This window comes from Phyllostomus hastatus, unplaced genomic scaffold (assembly GCF_019186645.2).
Source record: "Phyllostomus hastatus isolate PE091 unplaced genomic scaffold, TTU_PhHast_1.1 phas_scaffold_46, whole genome shotgun sequence".
NCBI classification, from domain to species: Eukaryota; Metazoa; Chordata; class Mammalia; order Chiroptera; family Phyllostomidae; genus Phyllostomus; species Phyllostomus hastatus.
In genome coordinates this window covers 38215492-38236580 of record NW_025334032.1, presented here as the reverse complement: position 1 = coordinate 38236580, position 21089 = coordinate 38215492, and the positions used below count along the sequence as shown (strand labels likewise).

At 56.5% G+C, this 21089-nt stretch overlaps 1 protein-coding gene across 3 annotated transcripts in view; it reads right to left on the bottom strand.

The window, feature by feature from the left end:
- Nucleotides 1–6462: 6462 nt before the first annotated feature.
- The window catches only part of IRF2 (interferon regulatory factor 2), a 75166-nt gene continuing 60539 nt past the window's right edge, over nt 6463–21089 (bottom strand). For all 3 annotated transcript variants that reach the window (XM_045821483.1, XM_045821484.1, XM_045821485.1), the window contains exons 7-9: nt 15470–15634; nt 9046–9092; nt 6463–7822 (exon numbers count right to left, since the gene is read on the bottom strand). In XM_045821483.1, the coding sequence (XP_045677439.1) occupies nt 7505–7822; nt 9046–9092; nt 15470–15634 (530 nt within the window). In that variant the 3' untranslated portion in view covers nt 6463–7504. The remainder of the gene's footprint in view (nt 7823–9045; nt 9093–15469; nt 15635–21089) is intronic.

Below are 21089 nucleotides of genomic sequence, written 5' to 3'. Positions count from 1 at the left end.
TATATATAATATAATAAAAACGATCATGGGATAATATGCTTCAAAAAATTGCCTCATACAATACATTTCCACCGCCAGTCTTTTTGCTAAAGTTCCTCCAGTTATCACGTGGTCAGAGAAAGTTCATCCCCGGAAGAACCCCACTGTACATGTGCACGGTGTCCCCTGAGTTACTGCACGTTGAAATAACCCTAACCCTAACCTTGGTCCTTGAAGGACAGCGTGGCTAGATAGAATATCTCTGGCCCACGTTCTGGCTCTTAAGTCCCTTCAGAATGCGGCCCCATTACCAACCGGCTTTATAAGTGGGCTCCTGAGAAACCCGCTGCTTGTTTGACATTCTTGCCCTTGTAAGTACTTTGACCTTACAGTTGGAGACCCTGTGGTGCATTCAGCAGTGGTCCCCCAAAAGACACATCCATGCCCAAGTCCCTGCAACATGTGAACGTTACCTCATTTGGAAAAAGGGTCTTTGCAGATGTAATTCGGTCAAGAATATTCACAGTAGATCATCCCGGATGATCCGGGTGGTCCACTAGTTCAGCAACCAGCCTTCCTGTGAGAGACAGACACAGGAGGGTAGATCTGAGACAGACGGCGGATGGTGACGTGGAGGAGAAGCCGTGCAAAGACAGAGGCAGAGACCGGAGGGATGTCGCCACCACCCAGGAGCACCAGGGGCGCCCCAGCCTGGGAGAGATGAGCAAGGGTGTTCCCTTGGAGCCTTCAGAGGAAACGTGCCCCCTGTTCTCGCCTTGGTTGTGGACTTCTGGCCTCGGGAACTGTCAAAACATCGATTTACATGGTTTCAAGCCACCAAGTTTGCAGTAGACTCTTACAGCAGGCCTAGGGAACGAATACGGGCCCTGAAGATTGTGTGTGTCTGTGTGTCTGTCTTTACATCTGACAGTTGACAGGAGCGATGTCTCCAAGTTGTTTTTATAGATACAATTTCCTAGGGGGCCTTTTCCACATTTACATTTTCTCTTATTTCTGGAGAGTGCTCTGGAGAGCTGAACCCAGGATTATTTGACTTGAAAGGCCTAACTAACCTCTTTCCCCTCCCCTGGGGCATCCAGGAGTGTGCAGGCTGCAGTCTCGGGATGCTCTAACAAGTCTAGGACCACGGTTCCGGGACTGTCTCGCAGCGGGGCTTCCAACTGTGGATGAGGTGCAGCTAGTTGCTTGCGCTTGCTGAGACTGGGCGTGAGAACCGAAGCCAAAGCCGCTTTCCCGCTGATGCGGCTGTGACCTGCGGCAGCCACGATGGTGGAGACACTGGGACTCTCTGAATCGGTGTCTCAATCAATGCTCGGTCAGTCATGTAACGGGTGTCGAGAGACCGGTTAGGGCGGGGACGACAGGGACTTCCTGATTCTGATTCCAGCGAAAGCCCTGTGTTCCCGCCGCCTGCCCCTCAGTGGCGGCCTCCTGACGTCCCACCTTCACGGAGCGGGCGCCGTGGCAAGGGCCTCCCGAGGGCTCAGTGCTATAAACACCAGCCTCTCTGCGTGCAGGGCCTCCTGCCTAAAATAGCTAGCGTGGTTTCTATTTCCTGCAACTGAACCCTGCTGATACACACGGTTTTCCTCTTTCCCACTAACTGCTGGTCTTTGCAACCGCCAGCCCTCTAATTGATCCTTCAAGTTCTGAAATGAAGGCTTTGCATGTCTCCGTCATTCCCGATCTGCCTTCTCCAGCTTTGCTTTTCTCCGTACCCCTTACTGTCGCTGAAAGAACATTCATTGGCTGAACGTCCATCTCTGCTAGAATTTAAGCTCCACGAGAACCAGGACTGTATGCTGTTCACTTCTGGAAAGCTCTTTAATACTTAGGACAGTTCCGACAAATGGAAGGAACTCGGTAAGCAGAGGTGAATGAATACATCCGCCTTTCTAAACAGAATCCTGCTATTCAATTAACGTATCAGTAATAGACTCATCAGTAACAGGCCCTTCATAATGCCTCCTCGTGAAACTTTCACCTAGGTTTGGAAAACCCTCAAAGAACACAGAACGATGTTTGTTCTCTGAAACTCAGCACTGCCTGTAGGGTGGCCAGCGGCTCCTTGTTTGCCAGAGACTTTCCCGGTTCTGGCGCTGCAGTCCCATGTCCCAGGGACAACCCCCGCAGTCCCGGGCAAAGCAAGATGACGGTTCCCCCCGATTAAATCCATGAGGTGCTCAAGCAAGGTATTTGGAAGTGCATTACTTGAAGTCCCTCTAGCAAATAGAAGTTTGCAAACATGAGTCTTCAGTCAGCCTATGATTCCCTTCCCGCATCACAGCCAAGGTGCAAACGACCCCTGAAGCCATCAGGCGGAATTTGGGCAACGGCTCTGGGCTGCGTTTCACATTGTTCCTAATATTTCTATCTGCCTACACCCTGATTATGTCAGGGCTCAGCCTGAGAAATCTCTTCTGTATTTCATAATTACATTAAAAACATAGTACACCAGCTCCCCAGGGGAAAGGCTGCAGTTTAAGTGCATAATCTGGTTGGAAGACAGAAGAGGAAACTTTTGTAGCGTTCACTCACATCAGTGTTAATTCTAGGAATAAATAAAGCCGCAGCCACCGGTAACCATAAGGAACTCAAACCCCCCCCCCCCCCACCCCGCCCCATCCCTGCTAACATTATCCTGAAGTTTCAGGCAGTGTGTTCGGGTATAATTTGTGGATTTGAAATGTCCGTGCCTTTGAGCTGGTGCATTAGAGAGAATTTGTAGGGTCTGAGGACTCTCAGATCCTCGACCCAAACTTCTGGAAGATGGGAGGGACGTCACGGTATTCTCTTTCCTGATGATTCACGTGGATGGATGTTTGGGTACTTAGATTTCAACACGCTCTTCTCAACCAAAACTGAAACTTAGAGATGCTGTCACCCTGGAAACTTTTTTGCACCTGCAGAAAACAGTCATGTTACTAAAATGAACTGTTTTTGCTGCACAGGCAGTTGCCTGTAATGGGGGCGCCCCTCCAACCGTGCGTGTAAGGGGTTAACAGACCGGCATTGCACAATCCAGCACAAGGCATTCCACAGAGCCGGCGGTCTCTGTCTGAACACGTTTACGAAGCAGACACAGAGGGACTGACCGGTCCTCCCACCGGCAGCTTGCCCGGAGGACAGGAGCAGCACCCACAGCTTCTCTCCTTAAGAAACTGGTCACAAGCTCCAGAAAACACTCTTTTCAGACCGTGCGACCTCTGAAACGCCCTGCATCTCAGTCCTGCCACAGCGTGACTCAAGTTCTTGGACAGATGTAACATTTTCGCTGAAACTGGCTCTTAGGCCTGGCCACTTCCTTCCTCCCAGGCATTATTTTCAGCAGCAGAGAGAGACAGGAGCCCTTGCACCTGCTGTCGCTGTGGCCGAGGAAGGACACCTCCACAAAACCCTTGCTTGCCCGCAAAGAGGGGCCAGCGATGTCCAAGCCAGGGCTCGGGGTGCTCTCAGGGCCCAGAGGCTGGGCAGGGCACCGTCCTACCCACCATCTTTTTGTGTGGGCACAGCCCGGGGCTCCGCTCTCCAGGGGAACACGACTGGTCGTGTCCCTAAGGGGCACAGCCAAGGGTCCGCACCCTGCTCCTTTGACACTGATGGGATGATCCCAGGGGAAGGGGAGGAGAGGCTGAGATGACTGCCTACTGTGGAGCCAACCTCGGTCCCCAGGTTGGGAAGGAAAGGCGGCTGAGACACAGCCCTGAGAAGCTCACAGTCCTGTGGACTGTGACCCCCCTGGGGGAGGGGTCTACCACAGCCTGGGGACAGATGGAGCGTGCTGGCTCCCAGCCCTCGGCTCATGGTCAGGTTCAGGTCCCACTGGCTCTGATCAAGTCACCTGGCCCTGGGTGTGGCATGGGATGGCATTTCAGGATGAGGTAGCTGGACACCACCAGGTAAAATCCAGTTTCTGCCTCCATGCTCCTTCCAAACCCAAACCGGTACCGAGACACTGGATAGCTTTCCTGGTACGCCAGGGAGGTATCTCGGCTACCGGTCTGCCAGCCTCTTCCCAGCATGCATTTTGTCTTTCTCCAGCAGAAATCTGGCAGAACGCTGGGGTTCTTATTTTCACCTTTTATCTGGGTCTGTTTGTCCATAGCTAGAATAACAGGGCTTTTAAACCCGAGTGAATGCCACGTTCAGAGGATGGCCTCAAGCAAATGGAATGTCTAATGTTCCTTCTCTCTAGCTCTGAGGGAGAGGCCATTTGGGGCTTCGTATCTTTTTCATTCACTTGCAAAATGCTTACAAAAAGCACACGCCAAGAATCACCAATCTTACTTATTCCTAACACTTTCATCTCAGTAGCAGTTCCTTGATTGTCTCGTACACTGCAGCTTTGGTGGGGGGGGGGGGGGGAGATTCTATTTGGGGGTTTTCATTTCCACTGGATTTGTGCTGTATGTCTTTCTCATCCATGCCTGTTTCTTCTTCTCTATAAATACATTTAAACAGACTAAACACCCCCCTTGGCAGTGACTCCACCAAAACACGGAAAATATGTTACAGCTGAACATGGATCTGTTTGGAGACTTGCAAATGGTGTTCTGCAAGCCCGTGCTGGGTCCTCTCAACCTTGCGCCGAGCCGGAAATTCCTGTCACTGGGGTCAGAGTTCACAGCTGTGCCGAGTTCCTCATTATCAGGGAGGGGCCTCGGTGCTGGCCGCAGAGAGCGGAGACTGTTGTCCCCACGGTTGTCACACCGCGCTGGCTACCTAACACGCACACACACATGCACACGGCCGAGCCCGTCGTAAAAGCGTATCAGCTCGCCCAGATGCCAGCCCGAGGAAGCACGTGTCCCCGGAACTTCCTGTAACTGACAACAAGGTCGGAGGCGTGGGCCCGAGACACGCCCCCTGGCTTCGCTGCCCCCTGCCGACCCCCAGCGTTGCACTGTCCACCCAGCTGGTCTCCCTACGCTCCTGGGGAGTAACACTTAGAAACGAAAAACAATTACTCCCTTTCTCGGGAATAATTGAATCGTGACTCCGTTTTTCATGGCCTAATTGGCTGCAGAAGATCATAGGTACTTCGACCGTGCATTTCCAAATACCGAACTTCCCTGCACCTGGCAAGGTTCCGGAGGTCTGCTTCCGCCGACCAGAGGGGCGGAGGGAGCCGGCGGGGGCGCCGGAGACCGGCCGGATCGCTGAACCGGGCAGGAAGTGAGCGGGTGCTCCTCCTGTGCTGGGGGCGGGGACCCGGGGCCACCCTCACCCCTTCGACGGCCTGGCCTTGGGACCCGGGGCCTTCTGTTACTGGTTCTCTACGTGCATTTTAAAACGGGGCGGCTAAAGAAAATGACTGCAGATGCCAGTCACGAGGAACTGGGAGAAGAGCGAGGTGCCGAGGAGGCCAGGGGGCCCTTTTTCTCCCGGCGACTCCTCGTTTGACCAAGAAAGGGCGGTCTTCCTGTGACATGGAGGGGAACACGCGGTCAGCAAGGCGCCCCTCGCGGGACGGGCGGTCAGCAGCCCGTGGCGGCGCTTCAACGCCCGCACAGCCAGCCGTGCATGCTTGTTAATTTCTGGGCGGGGCCGCTAATTTTACGATCACCAGTGACCTCTGCAGCCACACAGAGAGAGAGACGCATTAAACCGGCCCTTTGCCTCTGACCCGAGGAGGCTTTTCAAATGTCAACCTCCGCCACAACCCTCCCCCCCGGCCACCCCAGGTCGGCGGCCGGCAGATGGGTCTCAGTTCCCCGATTTCACAGGTGTCCTGGGAGCGTGAGAGGTGACTCAATGGGGCTCCCCCCAGGTCAGGGATACACCCTGAAGTACCACACGGGTGGGGGGCGTCTGGGGTCCTCGAAGCCACGCTTCTTACTGGAAAAGACACACCCTTAAGTTCTGAGACCTATGCGTAAGGCCCCAGGTTCTGGAAGGAAGAGGGGCTTAGAGTCAGACCCCAGCAAACACCGCTTGTTCTTGAAGACGTCTTGTCCGTGGGCCCGGCGTGAGACTTAGTGGAGAGTTTTAGTCGCAGGCTTGAGCCTCCAGCGGGAACAGGGGCAGCACCGAGGCGGGTGGCACATGCACGCACGCTCACGGCAGAGCGGAACGGCGGGGTGGCGAGAAGACTCGCCCCATCGTCACACTGGACTCGGGCTTCTCTCACGCCCTTGCCCCGCACTACCCGTGTGACCTTGAGGGAGGGCACTGTCATTTTCAGCCTCTGTTCCCTCCATGGGAGATGGAGGTAAATCCCCGCCCTGCACACGACCTTGACGACTGCAGAAGGTGACTCCCATAGAACATTCAGCGCAGTGCCCGGCTCAGGGCGGGCCCTCCGTGGAGGAAGGCACTCGTGTCCTCCCGGTAGGGCCCTCCAGCGTGTCTCGTGCTGGAGAAGGGAACACTGTTTGGTCCCCAAGAAGAAATGGCACTTTGCCGGTCCCGCCCCAGGGCTGTGCTCCAAAGCAGACCCAGACAAAGCAGGCGTGATGCCCATTAAAAATTTAACTATATATCATATTCATTTATTATCAATCCACAGGATAATTTGATTGCTACATGAGCTCATAAAAGCTTTTTCACCTTTACAAAATTAAAAAAAAATGTGCCACAAGGATGTAATAACAACTGCTGATAAACAAGAAAAGAAATCTTAAAATTATAAATTTGCTGTAGAAAAGATAAAAAACAATTATATTTTCTTTAGAATTTTCACCTTGAATAAAATATTTCCCTGTATAAAAAATAAAAAAGCTTGCTCTGGTTAGAATTAGAGAACTTTTTTTTTTTGTCTTCAAATCTGAGAATTTGCATAAGGTCTCCATGATAGTTTTTCTTTGTACCGCGTGGCATTCAAGCATAGCAGATTAGAAAGATTTTTCTCTTTTTTTTAAAGCAGTCTTAACATGGGGCATCTGTGGAGAAGTTCCTTTTCTTCTCCCCCCCACCCCCTGCCCCAGCAATGTGGAGCGCAGCCACTGAGGGAGGAGGAGGAAAGGAACTGGGAGGAATGGCTGGGAGCCGCGGGGGAAGGGCGGGAAGGGGTGCCGAGTGCGCTGGGAAGGGGGGCAAGGTCACGAGAAGGTCTATCTGTAAGTGCTTTAAGATAAGGTGCAGAAGCCGACCGCAGATGTCGCTAGTACTGCCCTATGTACATATTCACAAGAATAAAAAATTCCAGCGAGTTCACATTTTCTCTTCCACTCGGAGGTGTCCACTCCACCATGCTGGCCTTGACCACGGGCAATGCAGCACCTCGCTGCCCGTGGGGGTGTTGGTCCTATGATGTCCTTGAACTTGAGGGAGCAGCCCTGGGAGATCCAGCAGGCTCTTAGAGACACATGTCTATCACTGGGCTGGAGTCCTGAGTTAAAGCGACGCTCCAGTCCTGGAGTTGGACACAGCGATCCATGTCCTACCATCAAGGCTTTTTCCTTTAGATTTGTCTAAAACAGGTGCCAGAGAGAAAAATAAACTACAAACGAACAACAAAACGAAGCCAAGAAAACCCCAACAACCACCAGGGGAAGTCGAAGGCTTAACAGCTCTTGACGCGGGCCTGGGCGATATCCGACGTCTTCTTGATGACGCTGGCCCGGTTCTCCCGGTTCTCCCGGTCTGGCCGACTGCTGCTGGGCGCGGGGGCGACAGGGGACGCGAGCGGGTGGTCTGGGTAAGGGGGCCAGGAGCTGCTGAAGGGCATGGGGTAGCTCTCCTCTTTGATGGTGACCTGGAGGTCCGGCTTGTTGGAGGTCACGAAGGTCGCCATGCTGGGCAGCAGGTAGGTGCTCCGTGTGCCCATGTTGCTGAGGTACTGCTTGCCTTCGATGTTCCTCTTCCGCCAGGGCGGTCGTCCCTGCCGAAGGAGAGAATGGAAATAGGCGTTTTCTGGGCTTTCTAGGGAATAGCTTAAAAAAAAAAAAAAAGGACCACCGTTCCCACGTGTTAGTGTTTAACTGGATTTCTTAAGGGTCGTGGAAGGAGCAGAAGCTTCCCATGTCGACATCTGTCAGCAGGAGCCCCTGTCCAGCGAGTCACACCCCGAGTGGTGGTTTCTGCTCCCTTTCTACCAACTCCCCTCTGCTAGCGCCCAGAAATGCAGCCCGGACGGGGCTGGGAAGGCAGGAGAACAGGCAGCCACTAGGCTTCCAGCTCCCCTCGGCCCCGGCCGCCCAGCCTGATCGTCAGGCAGGTCCTAGGCCTCGATGGTCCGTCTGTGATGGCAACTTGGTTCCTCCTGGGCGGCCCCACCGGGTCTTTGAGTGAACTGGCATTTTCAGAGGGAGGGGAGTGAGACACCCGGCACCAAACAGTCAGTAGTACCCCCTTGGCTGCTGTCAAGTGGGTGCCACTTGGCACTCCAGGGTGCCAAGCCAACAGCCGGCCTCACGGGCGGTGTCAGAGGAGCTGGTTCCCTGACCTTGAAGAAACAGGGTCGGAATGCATGTGCGTTTCGTGTACACCTAGTTCTGTCTTTTCCGGATTCCCGGACTGTGCTGGGAAGTACTTAGTACACTGGGGAGCCACTCCTTCAAACAGCCATTAGCATGTGTGTGTGTCCTTCTGTCCTTCTGTCCCTCTGTCCCCCTCTCTCTGACACGGGCACAAAGCAGGCTTCAGCAGGAGTGCTTCCCATCATCATCACCGCTACAGCTGGTTCCTGCGCTTGTGTGAGCCCAGAGGGCCGGGGCCCGGGTGCCCAGGGGGCCACCCTTGCTTCGCCAGCACTTTCTGACAACTACTGCTGGCCACTGCTTTTGGCCACCCGGACCCTCTGCCTCTGCGCGTGAACGCGGCTGTTGGCAGCGGTAAGAAGCGCAGCACCCCCCGCCCGGTCCTGTCTCCTCTTCCTGCCATCACAGCCTCTCTTCCCGGGGGCGAGGTCGGGCACCCTTCCCTCCTGTGCGGCTCCCAAAGCTTCACCTTACACTTCGGCCTCCACAGTACAGTAAAAGTCATGTTCTGTACACTTTACCCCCCCACACACACACACACCCCCAAGAGCCACCCTCGGGACCAACGGCAAAGAGCCTTCACGGGCAGCGAGGACCCCATGCAGCCGGCGGCCAGAGTGCTCACCTCGGCGCTCTCCTCGTCACTGGGCACGCTGTCGGTGGTTTCGCTTTCTGTGCAGAGAAAACACAGGGCCGTCACTCCCGCAGCACCAAGGGCTCCGAGGCTCGGGCAGGGTTAAAGGAATCGGCACTTCTTTTCTTCCAAGAGAAACGGGTAACTAAACCCTTCATTTCCGCCCCCCTTGTAAGATCAAACACGTGTGTGGGGGAGATGCCAGGGTGAGTGGGGGCGCTCTAACTGGCCCTAAAGAGGACGGCTTCGGGGTTGAGGGCGCCTCACTCTCCACCGGCCAGGAGGGGGTGACAGTCACTGGGGTGCCACCTGCTTCCTGCTCCCCACGCCCTCTGCTCACACCCGCCTCCTCGCCAGGCCTGGTCCTCCCCACATCCCCCCTTTCAATGCCCCCACGGGCCCCCTCTTCCGGTGCAAGTCCCCGAGTTCACCACGTCTCAACTCAGAGTCTTCCTCTGTCACCCCGACCCGACCTGACCCGACCCCTCCTTCCCCTCGCTCCCCTCGAGTGCGTGTGCCCTGGATTTTCGAGTTGCATCTTCTGCCCAGTTACTGTGGACGGGCAGGTCTGGGGTGGCCGCGCCACCCCAGTGGCTTATCCCGGCGATTACTCTCCTGTGGGACTCCCTCCTTGGGAGGGTGGCTGGGACCCGTGACTTGCTTCAGCCCAACAGGACACGGCAGTGAAGGGGACGGGGCGTGTGCAATTATGCAACACGAGGCTGAACCCTGCATCTGGAGGAGCCTCTTTCAGGGGGAAGTTCGTACGACGAAGGATTAAGGGCTGCTTCCTGCCCACAGGCAGCGAGAAACGGAGGCCCTCGGCGGGACGACTGCAAGGAACCCACATACCCTGAGCTTGGACGCGGATCCCCGCCCCTGCCCTTCGATCCTCAGCGTGGCTGCGGGTCCGAGCTCAGCCAGGCCTGCCCTCCCGAGCCTCAGAGATGGCAGGATAAGAAATGCATGTTGTTTGAAGCCACAGAGAGTGGATTCCGTCAGCATCCTGATTCAGCTCGCCAGCCCTTAGCCACGGGGCAAGTCGCCTCCCTTCCCGGAGCTGTGGTTCCCCGTTTGCCAAACGGCAGGGTCACACCTCCCCAAGAGGGCTACGTGCTGACCGCGTGAGAGGCGCAGGGCAGGCCCGGACAGGCCCTGGCAGGCGGCACACACTCAGTCAAGGTGGCTGTGCCTTTGAACTCTGCCTCGGTCAACACCGGATTTGCACATGCTCGATTAACAGCGTCAAAGTCAACACCAGTGATTACGAATCACCTGCACATAGAACACAGGGGTTTTTTAAGTTGTTCAAAGTTCACAGCTTTGAGAAATCAAAGCACCAAGGGCAGAACTTCTGAAACACAGAGACGCTCAGAGACCCCTGAGCCGGGCCCCGAAGAGCAACCGTCCGAGCACACGGTCACGGAGGGCCGTGGGCGGGGCGGGGCCCACTGCGGGGACACAGGCCTCCTCGGCCTCACCGGGAGTCAGAGTCAGCATAAGGAGGCGGCGCCGTCATCCTTCCACGGAGGAACTGGCCTCCAGTCTCAGGGCTTGCCAGTGGCGCAGCCCCAGCCCAGACCCATTCCTCTCGCGCCCCAGAGCCCCAGGTGCAGACTAGGCCCTCTGTGAGCTGAAGGCAGGAGAGCACAGGGGCAGACAGAGCGCCCTTTGTTCCCTAACAGAGAAAGCGAGCGTGCCGGCCACAGGGGCCCCGCCCTGGAGCCTTTCTGCAGGTGTCTCGGCTGTTGTTCTCCGGTGACCTCTGGGGCAGAGAGGGGGACCGTGAGGAGGACGCCCTGTCCTCTCCTCAGACTGAGCAGGCGCCCCCGAAGCTTCCCTGACCGCCAGCCACAGACCCCCGGCTGCTAACCACCCTGGGCATCACGCCCACTGCTCCAGCGTCTGACGAAATTTCGAGGTCCTCTTCCCATTTCTGTGCTTCATTTTCTCCGCGCTTTGCAGGAGCCAAGGTTTCTCTTCCTTCCCTGTAAGTCTAGGCTCCTCCCCTCCTAATTACCCTCCATAAATACCTTTCCCCTTCAAATAAAAACAAAACAGATGCCAACAGGCATGCTCTGGGGGCTGGCTATGCGCAAAAATGAGCAGTGGACCCCGATGTTCTGGAATTCCGGCACAGCCCAAGGCGAGGCTCCCTGGTCACGCCTGGCACAGACCGCGCACGTGGTCAGCCAGTTCTCAACGTCAGGGACCCGGCTGGAGACACGCAAAGACACGCGTGTTCCGAACTCACGTTCCAGCTGACATGAATGTTGGCCGAGAGCATCGTTTCTAGATGAGGGTCATGCTTCTGGAGCGGTTACGAAGGCTCTCCACACGGGAACACTGAGCTTTCCGACGCTGGTGCGGAAGAGGATGACGACCTTGGCTGCCTTCAGCCCAAGAGCAGGGGCTTCGGGCAGGAAGCTCCAGCCTCAGAACTCAAGACCCTTCTCTCCGGAGCCCCAGTGGTTCCCACGGCCGCCCCTGAAGCTCCACCCACAGCACTTTGTGGGGGCGCTCAGGCCCATGTTCCTGGTTTCCACCATTATCGCCCCTTTCAATAGCAACGTGAGTTATTTCATCTTTCCTTTCCATTACTTTGGATCCGGTGTTTTATTTACTGTGAATACAGTGGAATGAAAAACAATTGGGAGGTGATTCCCAGCATGGTCTGAATAACTTCTGAGAGTGATAACGAGTGTACGAGTCACGCATTTCATCGTTCCGGCCTCAGTTTCCCCGAAAGCAACCGGGAAGAGGGGCGGTTCGGGCTGGGTGCTCTCGAAGGCCCTTCTTCCAGATGTGCAGCGCTCGGGCGACGCCCGTCTTCGGCTCTCGCGCCGCCGCAGCCCAGCCTTCGCTGTGGAACCATCTCAGGAACATCGGGGGCGGGGAGGGGAGGGGGCAGTACGTTTTCCAGCAGAGCCGCTCTGCCCTCTGGCATCCTGGGGCACTTTCTGGAAGGCTCTTGTTCAACACGTTTTTTTGAGGTTGACAAGATTTCTCTCGCTCCATCCCTTGCTCAGTTACTTTTGCTAGAAAGCTCCAGAAAAGGCTCAAATCAGAGTCATCTGCATCTCAGAGAACCTTCGTCTCCGCCTCACCCAACGGGAGGCACTGGGATCCCCGGGGACAGGGCGTCTGTACTGCCGGGGTCGGTCCGGAGGCGGCCTCCGTTCGCGCGGCCTCTCGGCGGTGAGCGGCGAACCCTCTGGGCCGTGCCTCCCTCCCCAGCCCGACCCCGTCCTCTCGTCCAAGAGCCTTCTCCGACGGGCTCTTGTGAAACTCTGACGAAACTATCAACATTGAAATCCTGGCGTCACGCATCAGGCAAGTGGCCACGTTACGGTGGACCTTTAAAAACAAAACGGGCCCTGGCTGGTGTAGCTCAGTGGATTGAGCGTGGGCTGCGAACCCAAGTGTCGCAGGTTCGATTCCCAGTCAGGGTACATGCCTGGGTTGCAGGCCATGGCCCTCAGCAACCGCACATTGATGTTTCTCTCTCTCTCTCTTTCTCCCTCCCTTCCCTCTCTAAAAATAAATAAATAAAATCTTTAAAAAAAAACGACTCTCCCCTAGTTTCCCAAGGCTGAGCTCTGGGACAACTCCCACCCCCATGGGATGCAAGTTTAACGAATCCAACTAGAATTCGATGGTGCTGCCTTAAACCAGCTGATGCAAGTACTTCCCCCGTCTTTGCTTGCTCGCCATCCATGTAGACTGGAGAGAACAGACTTGCAAAACTCAGTGCGGTTTTGTAATCCCGTTGGGATTTTATTTCAGTGACCAGGAGGGGAAAAAATAGCTAACGGCGGTCTCCAAATACCAGGCTCCTCAGCACGTGAATGGAAGTGGTTAGGGAAGGCTGGAATTCAGCGGAATAATCAAAACAACAGCAACAAAAAACCCGTCACGGAAAACGGGCAAGGAGCCAGCCCCACCGGGGAACACAGAGGTAGAAAGGTGACCAAGGACCAAAAACCCTGCCTTTCCCATCAGCGGGCTCTAGAATCCCTGACTAAATAGACTTGAACTTGCCATCGCCAGCAACGGATTTATGAGGAACATAACAGTGATGAAACACTTTGGCTCCAACCAACAAGCCTCCCTCCAACAGGCCCTGGAGAATTCAGACAATGAAAACAACAAAAAGAGCTCAAGGCCGGCCTCCCACAAACCCCCGCTGCCTGGCGGCCTGGCACTGAAGTCCTTCTTTTCAAACCCATGCAGATGCCTGAAAGGCCAATGGAACTTTCATCTCTCTCCGCGTGAGTCAGCTGTTCTCGGGATTCTTCTGCTAAAGCGAGATGCCACTGCCGGCAGAAGCGCAGCAGAGGTCGTTCCGGAAGCCCCGGGGGGACTTCAGGAAAGTCTCCCTGCACACACGCACGGCGAGGCCTATCCTACCGCTCCCACCTGGCAAGGAGACCACGTGGGGAGGACTACTGCGGCGTGGCGTGGCAGCCACGCAGCTCTGTAAGCAGAGACAGGGCAGCCTGCGGTCAAGTGTCAATGGTCTCCACTTGTACCACGGAGACAGGAGCTGTCCGCTCGGCCTCCCTCGGGGGGGCTCCCCGAGATCACGGCGGGTGGGGGTGGACGTGTTCTGATGGCAGTGCCCACACACGGCCGGCCGGCCGGCCAGCCAGGGCAGCATGGGGGTCACAGGGTGGCCTCAGCTCCACGTGGGTGCTAACTGGGCTGCCCTGCCATCTGCCCCCGGACGCACTGCTTCGGCCACGTGGGCCCTGGATTCCCGGGGTCAAAGAGGGAAGGACGACGGTACCCGGGCTGGCAGGCAGGATGACTCTCACGCTGATGACGCGGACGAGTTCCGAGAAGGAGCGCGGTCCCCGGGGCACGAGAAGCACACCGAGAGGAACTCCCACGCAGGGGTGCAAACAGGCCCGACGCCTGAATAACCGCGGACAAGCGTGTCCTGCTGGACGGACCGGAAGCCTCCTGTGGCCGAGGCCGTGCTCACACGGCTTCAGTGTTCCCGGCAGAAAAGACGGCGAGGGCCCTGAGCTCCTGTGCCAAGCGAAACGAGCCAGTCTCGAAGTCACGTGCTGCCTGCTTCCACGCAGGTGGCGTATCTGAAGCAGCCAAACTCACAGGAAGTAGAATGGGGGCAGCCACACGCTGGGGGGCTGGGCAGGGGGGCGGGGAGAGCAAGCTGGTGATGAACGTTCTGGAGACGACAGCGGTGACGGTTGTACCACGCCAACGCACGGAATGCCGGCCAAGGGCAAAGCTGGTGTATGTATTTCATGTTATGTGTACTTGACCACCATTATGAAGAAGTTAAAAAGGAAAGTGGGGGTTTGGGGGATTCAGTGACTGGTAAGTCGCAGACCACCCGCCCTGGGGCGGCACCCTGGCTGAAGCACCCTCGGTTCGGCGGCCCTGGGAAGGGGCCCTGGGAAGGGTTCCCGAACCGTGCGTTGGGGGTGACTGCAGCTGCTCCCGCGCTGGGGCCTGGGCGCTGCGGTGCTTCCATCGTCAAGTGACAACACTGACTGGGAATCTGTATTTCCTAGTTCCAGCCAAGTGCCCCCAGACCACGCAGGCAGCCCCGAGTACAGGGGCGTGTGATGTTGGTGGGGAACAGGGGCCACCGCTGTGGTCTGTGAGGAGGGGAAGCCACCCGGGTCGGGGTCCAGGCCTGTGACTGTCTCTGAGCCAGTCCCTGCACGGCTGGGGCCGAGCCCCGGGGGCTCAGAGAGGGGCTCAGCTGCCTGGCCCAATCAGAAGCTGTTCCGAACTGACAAAGAAGGGGAACGGATGTGGGAGTCACAAGTAACCCCAGTGGGTGGACTGGGACGAGCCGTGGGGTCTGAAGGGCTAGCTCAAGTCCTGACCCAAACACTTCCTGGCCATGTGACGTGGAACAAGTCCCTTCACTTCCAAACGTCAGAGCACCGGAAGAAATGTTCCCTAAGGTCCTCCCCAGCTCGGCCCGACTCAGACTCCATGCCAAACGCCCTTCCGAATTTCTGAGAATGCGTGCACATACAACAGACTCAGGTGAACGACCTCTCCAAAGGAATGTTGTTTGTTAGTGATGCGTGAAAATGTCATGGGCGATCAAGTAAAAGAATTGCTGGGACTATGTCCTCTGAGAAGAATGGTGTCAAAGCAAGAACAATTCCCAGGAGAGGGCAGAGGCCCTTTGCTGTGCAGGGACACCGGCGGCCCCGGACTAAAGGACAGCCCCCACCCCACTGGCTCCCTGCTCAGCCCTGGAGCTGCCCCCTCCCTCGGTCCCTGCTCAGCCCCAGAGCTGCCCCCTCCCTCGCTCCTTGCTCAGCCCCGGAAGGCCCCCGCCCCACTTACTCCCTGCTCAGCCCCGGAGGGGCCCCCCTGCCCCACTTACTCCCTGCTCAGCCCCCGAGTGGCCCCGGCCCCTCACCTGCATAGGAAGACACGGGGGAGATCTGCAGAGGGTACAGCTCGCTCATGCTGACCGGCTGCTCATCGCTCTCGGTGGTCACCTCCACCACCTGGCAAATATCCGGTGGGTTAGTGACAATCTCTTGATCCTCAATGTTGCTGTCCAGAGGTGATGGTCCTACAACTTCAAAGAAAAGGAAGCCATCATGCACCAGCGTCTCCTGCTTTCACAATTCTAAAACACACTCTCAAGACAGAAAACCTTCCCCCGCAAAAAGCCAAAGAGCCAGGAGTCCGATTCTCAGCCACCATGTGCCATCTGCTCTGCCATGAAACCCAAGAACAAGCCTTAGCTCTGGGTTACTGTCCCCAGCGAAGCCGCTCGCCAGAGACCCGACCCCGCAGGACCACTCCCGGCAGGCCTGCCACTGGGGCTCACACGGGACGATGGCCCAGGCTTAACCCGGTCGTGGTCGTGATCCAGGCTGTGGGACCACAGGCAGCGTCCAGACTTAGCCCCAGGGCCAGACGGACTGTGCTTTGACCCTGACTAATTTCTGTTCTCTGCTCTCATTCTGAGCGAAGCTGCTGTGCTGTGTTCTGGGTCCTGGGCTTCAGAGAGGCATTATCGTATCCTAGTAAGAAGGAAGAACCACCTGCGTGACCCCACAGTGTCACTCCTAGCGGTGGGGTGCCCCGTTCATACTCCCAGCCCTCTTCCTGCTCTGCAGGCCGTGTGACCACTGGAGGAAATATCCGAACAAGAGAACACAATAATTTCCCAGTTCTAACACACAGTAGCAGCAGCGACTCCCCAGGGCGGCGACAAGACGAACTCTGACCTCCTGGTTCTGAATCCTGCCTCCTTGTTTTAAACCAAACTTTGATACGTGAGACTGTAGATTCACAAGCGGTTGCAAGAAGTAGTACAAAGAGATCGTGTGTGCCTGTGACCCAAGGTCCCTCCCATGGTGACAGCGTGCAGAACCACAGGACAACACGAGCAGACGGACAGCCGCCTCCGCCTCTTGCTCGGCGGTCCTCCGTTTCACCTGCATTTCCTTCCTACGTGTGGGTACGTGTATGCGCTTACTTCTGTGCAATCTTATCACGTATGTAGTTTCACGCACCTGCCGCCACACTCATCACAAGCACCCCCCATGTTACTCTGTTGTTGCCACACCCGCCTTCCTCTGACCCCCTCCCCTTGCCTCGAACCCCTGACATCCCCTCATCTGTTTCTCCTCTCTGTCATTTTTGTCATTTCAGGAATGTGTCATTCACTGACTCGCACAGCAACCCTCTGAGACTGGCGTTTCTCACTCAGTGTAATTCCCTAGAGAGCTATCCGTGCGAGTCATGGGGGTGAAGAGCTGGCCCCTTTCCCTTGCTGAGTAATATTCCACAGCCGGGACGTTCCCGCAGTCTACCCACCCTCCCTCCGAAGGATTCTGGGTCGCCTCCATTCTGCGGTGACTACAAGCAGGGCTGCTGTGAACGTTTGTGCACAGGGCCTGCATAAACCTAAGTTTCCACTGCTCTGGGGTAGATGCCCAGGAGGGCAGTTGCTGGGTCACAAGGCAATTACACGTTCCATTTTCCAACAAACTGCGAGAACTGCTGTGCGGAGGGCTGCCCCGTGTCACACTCGCGCCGGGGGGCAGGGGCGATCTCTCTGACGCACCTCCTTGCCAGCTCTGGAGTCCTCACGCTGTCGTTCACTTCAGCCACAGTGACTGGCAGCTGTGGCTCTGATGTCCACGCCCCTCGTGCCCCGCCCTCCTGTGAAACGGAGCTGACCTTGCCCTTCAGGCGGCGACGCGTTGGATGCAACGCACCTGGGGAACTGGCACCAGCAACCGCGCGGGCACCACCGAACTCTCCCGAGGGCCACAGCGTTGTGGCCTCCTAATCAACATTTCACCTGTGCTCCGTGTGTGAGTGACTTGAATATTTTCTGCCATAAAACTGACAGGGGAAACCATGGTTATGCTGTTACACATAGAGAAACTCAGGCACAGAGAAGCAGAACTACGTGTCCGAAGTCACACAGCTAGTAGGGCTGTGTGCAGCGTGCGCCGTCCCTGACCTTTTCTTGGCCATCTGCAGAATGTGCGGGTCAGGCGGGACGGCGGCCCCAGGTCAGCCCTCCGGAGGAGCCAGCCCTCGGGGACCGGTTCCTGTTTTCACTGCTCTGAGGGTTTGAATCGCTCCAGTGGTTCTGTTTATAAATGGATTCCGGTTTTGCTCGTTTGGGAAGGGGGGTGGAGGGGGGTGGAATGACCAGCCTGAGGTAGGGAGAGCACGGCCTGATCCCTGCGCAGGGAAGGCCTGAGAAGGAGCGAGGACTCCCGGGCTCTCTCGAGAAGACAGGACGGGCACACGGAGGCTGGGAGAGGAGAGCTGGGGATGGGACGGAGCCACGGCGGAAGGGGAAGTGGGGGTTGCGCAGCTTTTCCTGGAGGGGAGAGGGAGGAAGCGCAGGCAGGCAGGCGGGCAGGTGAAGTCCGGCAGGCGGCCACCAGACTCCCACCCGTCCTCTGGACGGTGTCAGCGTGAGAGCATCCGTGACGCAGCTCACCAGACACAGACGGAGCCCGGCGTGGCCCGCTCTCAAGTTTCTTCTGCCTCCTCTCCCAAACAGAATGGAGCAGCAGGAAAATGAGATTTTCCAAGTGCTAAGGAGCTGTTAGTGGGTAGAGACAGAAGCCTAACAGGGTGTGAGAGTGTGTGTGTGTGTGTGTGTGTGTGTGTGTGTGTAAGAGAGAGAGAGAGGGGAGGGGGTGTGTGTAAGCCACACCCAGTCTCAGGCGATTAAAGGCTTACAGAGATTTGACTGAGAGCAAAGCCACGTGGAACTTCCAGCGCTGCAAAGTCCATTTCTCTTTTGCACTGTCATCCCGAACAGAAACAGCAAGCTAACCAGGAGCGTAAACAATGGCAGCAGTTCAAGCATCTTTCTAATTTTATCCCTCCGTCTCGACCAAGAATTCTCCCCCTCGCCGTTCTTTCCCACAACGCGCGACTCGCGGTGATGCAACGCGCCGAGATTTATTGAGCACCTACTTTGCACAAGACATTGCTGTCGAGTACTGGGAGGGGCAGAGCCAGACCCACGCGGTCACGGCCCCGGAGCCCAAGCAGCCCGGGAGCGCTCCAGGCCGCAGCACAGTCACGAGAGTACGCCGAGTGCAGCAGTGAGCAGAAAGAGAAGGGGAGGGAGTGGCGGGGGAGGGAGTGGGGGGGGGGAGGCCGCGTGATGTGAGTGGAGGAAGTGGAATTTTTTTCCAGTTCGAGGAATCAAAGGCTTCTATGAGGCCTTGGGGAGGGCAGGGCGGGAGGCGAGCAACAGGCCGTCCTCACAATGCCTCCGTTTCTTCGGGGCCTTTTCCTGAGCGGCCGCCCAGGACAGCCCGCCCTCTCCTTCCTGCGAGCCTCTCGCTCGCTGTCCCCGCTGTTCGGCCAAAACTGCAACCTGACGGGACCTTGTGACATGTCTCGACTCTCTGCCTCGCCCCGCAAGTTGATTCCACACACCCTCACTTAAGGGTTTATCTGGGGCTGTCCTCTCCGACCCCAATAGGGCCCTCAAGAGAGGGGAGGACCCGCGAGAGGACTTCTTGTGCCCAGACGCGGCAGAGGCTCTCCCCGCCTCGCCCCAGACAGCAGTGCGACGACCCCTGCCGAGTAAATGGAGAGAAGCAGCAACCATCTTGTGGCCTGGGCGGGGGGTGCCTCACGGACAGCAGCCAGAGGCCTGGCCACTCACAAACAATGGACATGACGACGCACGTTTTGTAGAAAACTTCAAGACACCTAGCCAGTGGGCTTTTCCAGATCAGGATGAAGTGGAGAAGACACACGTGGTCAGCCACAGCTCCCGAAGCTGCAGGTAGGTGGGGGGGACACGCTTCAGGTCGGGAGAAGGTCCCGCGTCTCCACTGTGTGGTGCTCACTCTACAGGATCCATCTGTCAAAACTCACAGGGCCGCCCGCCCCAGAGGGGTGCGTTTTATACCGCGTTCCACTGAATAGACGCGCCTTAAGACACAAGGAGGAGAGGAGCCCCTCTGCTTAACTCTCAAAATTACATGCATTGGGGTAACGTTGGCTGAAAACCTCGTGTGAATTTCAGGCGTACGACTGCGTGACACCGCACCTGCCGGCCCTACTGTGTGCTCCCCACCGGGAGCCCGGTCTCCTCCCTGCACCACGTGTTTGACCCCCTTGGCTCTCTTCTTCCGGCTGCTGGCGACCGGGATGCAGAAGTCACGTCTCCGTTTCCCAGGCTACAGGCTGGGTCCCCAGTTGACTTCGTGACACCATCTCCACGGCCCGCCGTCCCCTCCGAGTGTGTTGCTTTATGCCTCGGGCCGGGGCGGCCACTTCTCTCCACCCAAACACGGCTCTGTGGGCACTTTAGAAACTTCCCCCGCTCAGAGGTGTAAGCCCTAGGGAGAAACACGAAAACCCCAAACCCTGAGATGCTCTCTGACCGTGCTGTGGGCACGGTCCCTGGTCGATCTGTGTCTCTGTCTCCGTGGCGACTCATTTCCCTGGACCCCCAGTCTGCCCCAAGGGACCACACATGAAGTAACATGACTCACGACAACTGCAAAGTCCCAAGAATGGCAAACGTTTTAGCAATCCACTCGAGCAGATAAGGTTAGAAGTGGCACCCAGCTAGGTGTTCGAGGATCCCGACTGATAAATAATAACAAAACCTAACATTTTGGCCTCCCCCATGACTCGCTCCTAGGCCCCCACACCCCACAATGAAGGTTCGGTCCTCGTCCTCATCTTCGACGTGAGGGCAGGCGTCAGGGAGAGTGGAATAACCGATTCCTGGCCAGACAGTCAGTTAAGGGGCAGAACCAGGATTCAAGTTCAGCTTCCCCTGACCCCAAAGCCCAACTCCGGGGCCTCCCAGCCTGGCATCCCCAACAGGGAGTTACCAAGTTCAAGCTGAGCGCCGCCTCTCGGCTCTCTGAGCCCCTCGTAGGGTAAAACCACTCGATTCTCACCTTAACAAGACTCTGGGATAACAACCAGTAATGGGACTGCTCTTCAACAGTTCTCTACGGGGCGCCAAGGAAAGTCCCCAAAGGTCAGAGGAGCGAGAAACCCACTAAGCTTCTCCAGTTTATTAAGGTCAGCACATGAGGAAAAGAGCCACCTGCAGGAATGCAATTTTAGCTGGACCTAGTTGCTGAGAATTACAACAATATTATTCATGGCTGGTTACTGATGAACTGGTCTGATTCCTTAAAAGGTCAATCTGACTTTATTAACAATTGTTGACCTGACGCTGGGCCCCACAGGAGAAAGCAGTTGCCCCCGTGTCTCCGAGAAAGCTCTTATTTTTTTTGAAGATTTTATTTGCTCATTTCTAAAGAAAGGGGAAGGGAGGGAGAGAAATATTGATGTATCAGATGTGTTAGAGAAACATCAATGTGTGGTTGCCTCTTGTGCACCCCCAACCAGGGACCTGGCCCGCAACCCAGGCATGTGCGTTGACAGGGAATCGAACCGGCAACCTTTTGGTCCATAGGCTGGCACTCAATCCACTGAGCCACACCAGCCAGGGCAGAAAGCTCATTAAAAACAGACTTTTAGAAGCAAAAAGGTCTGTGAAGATG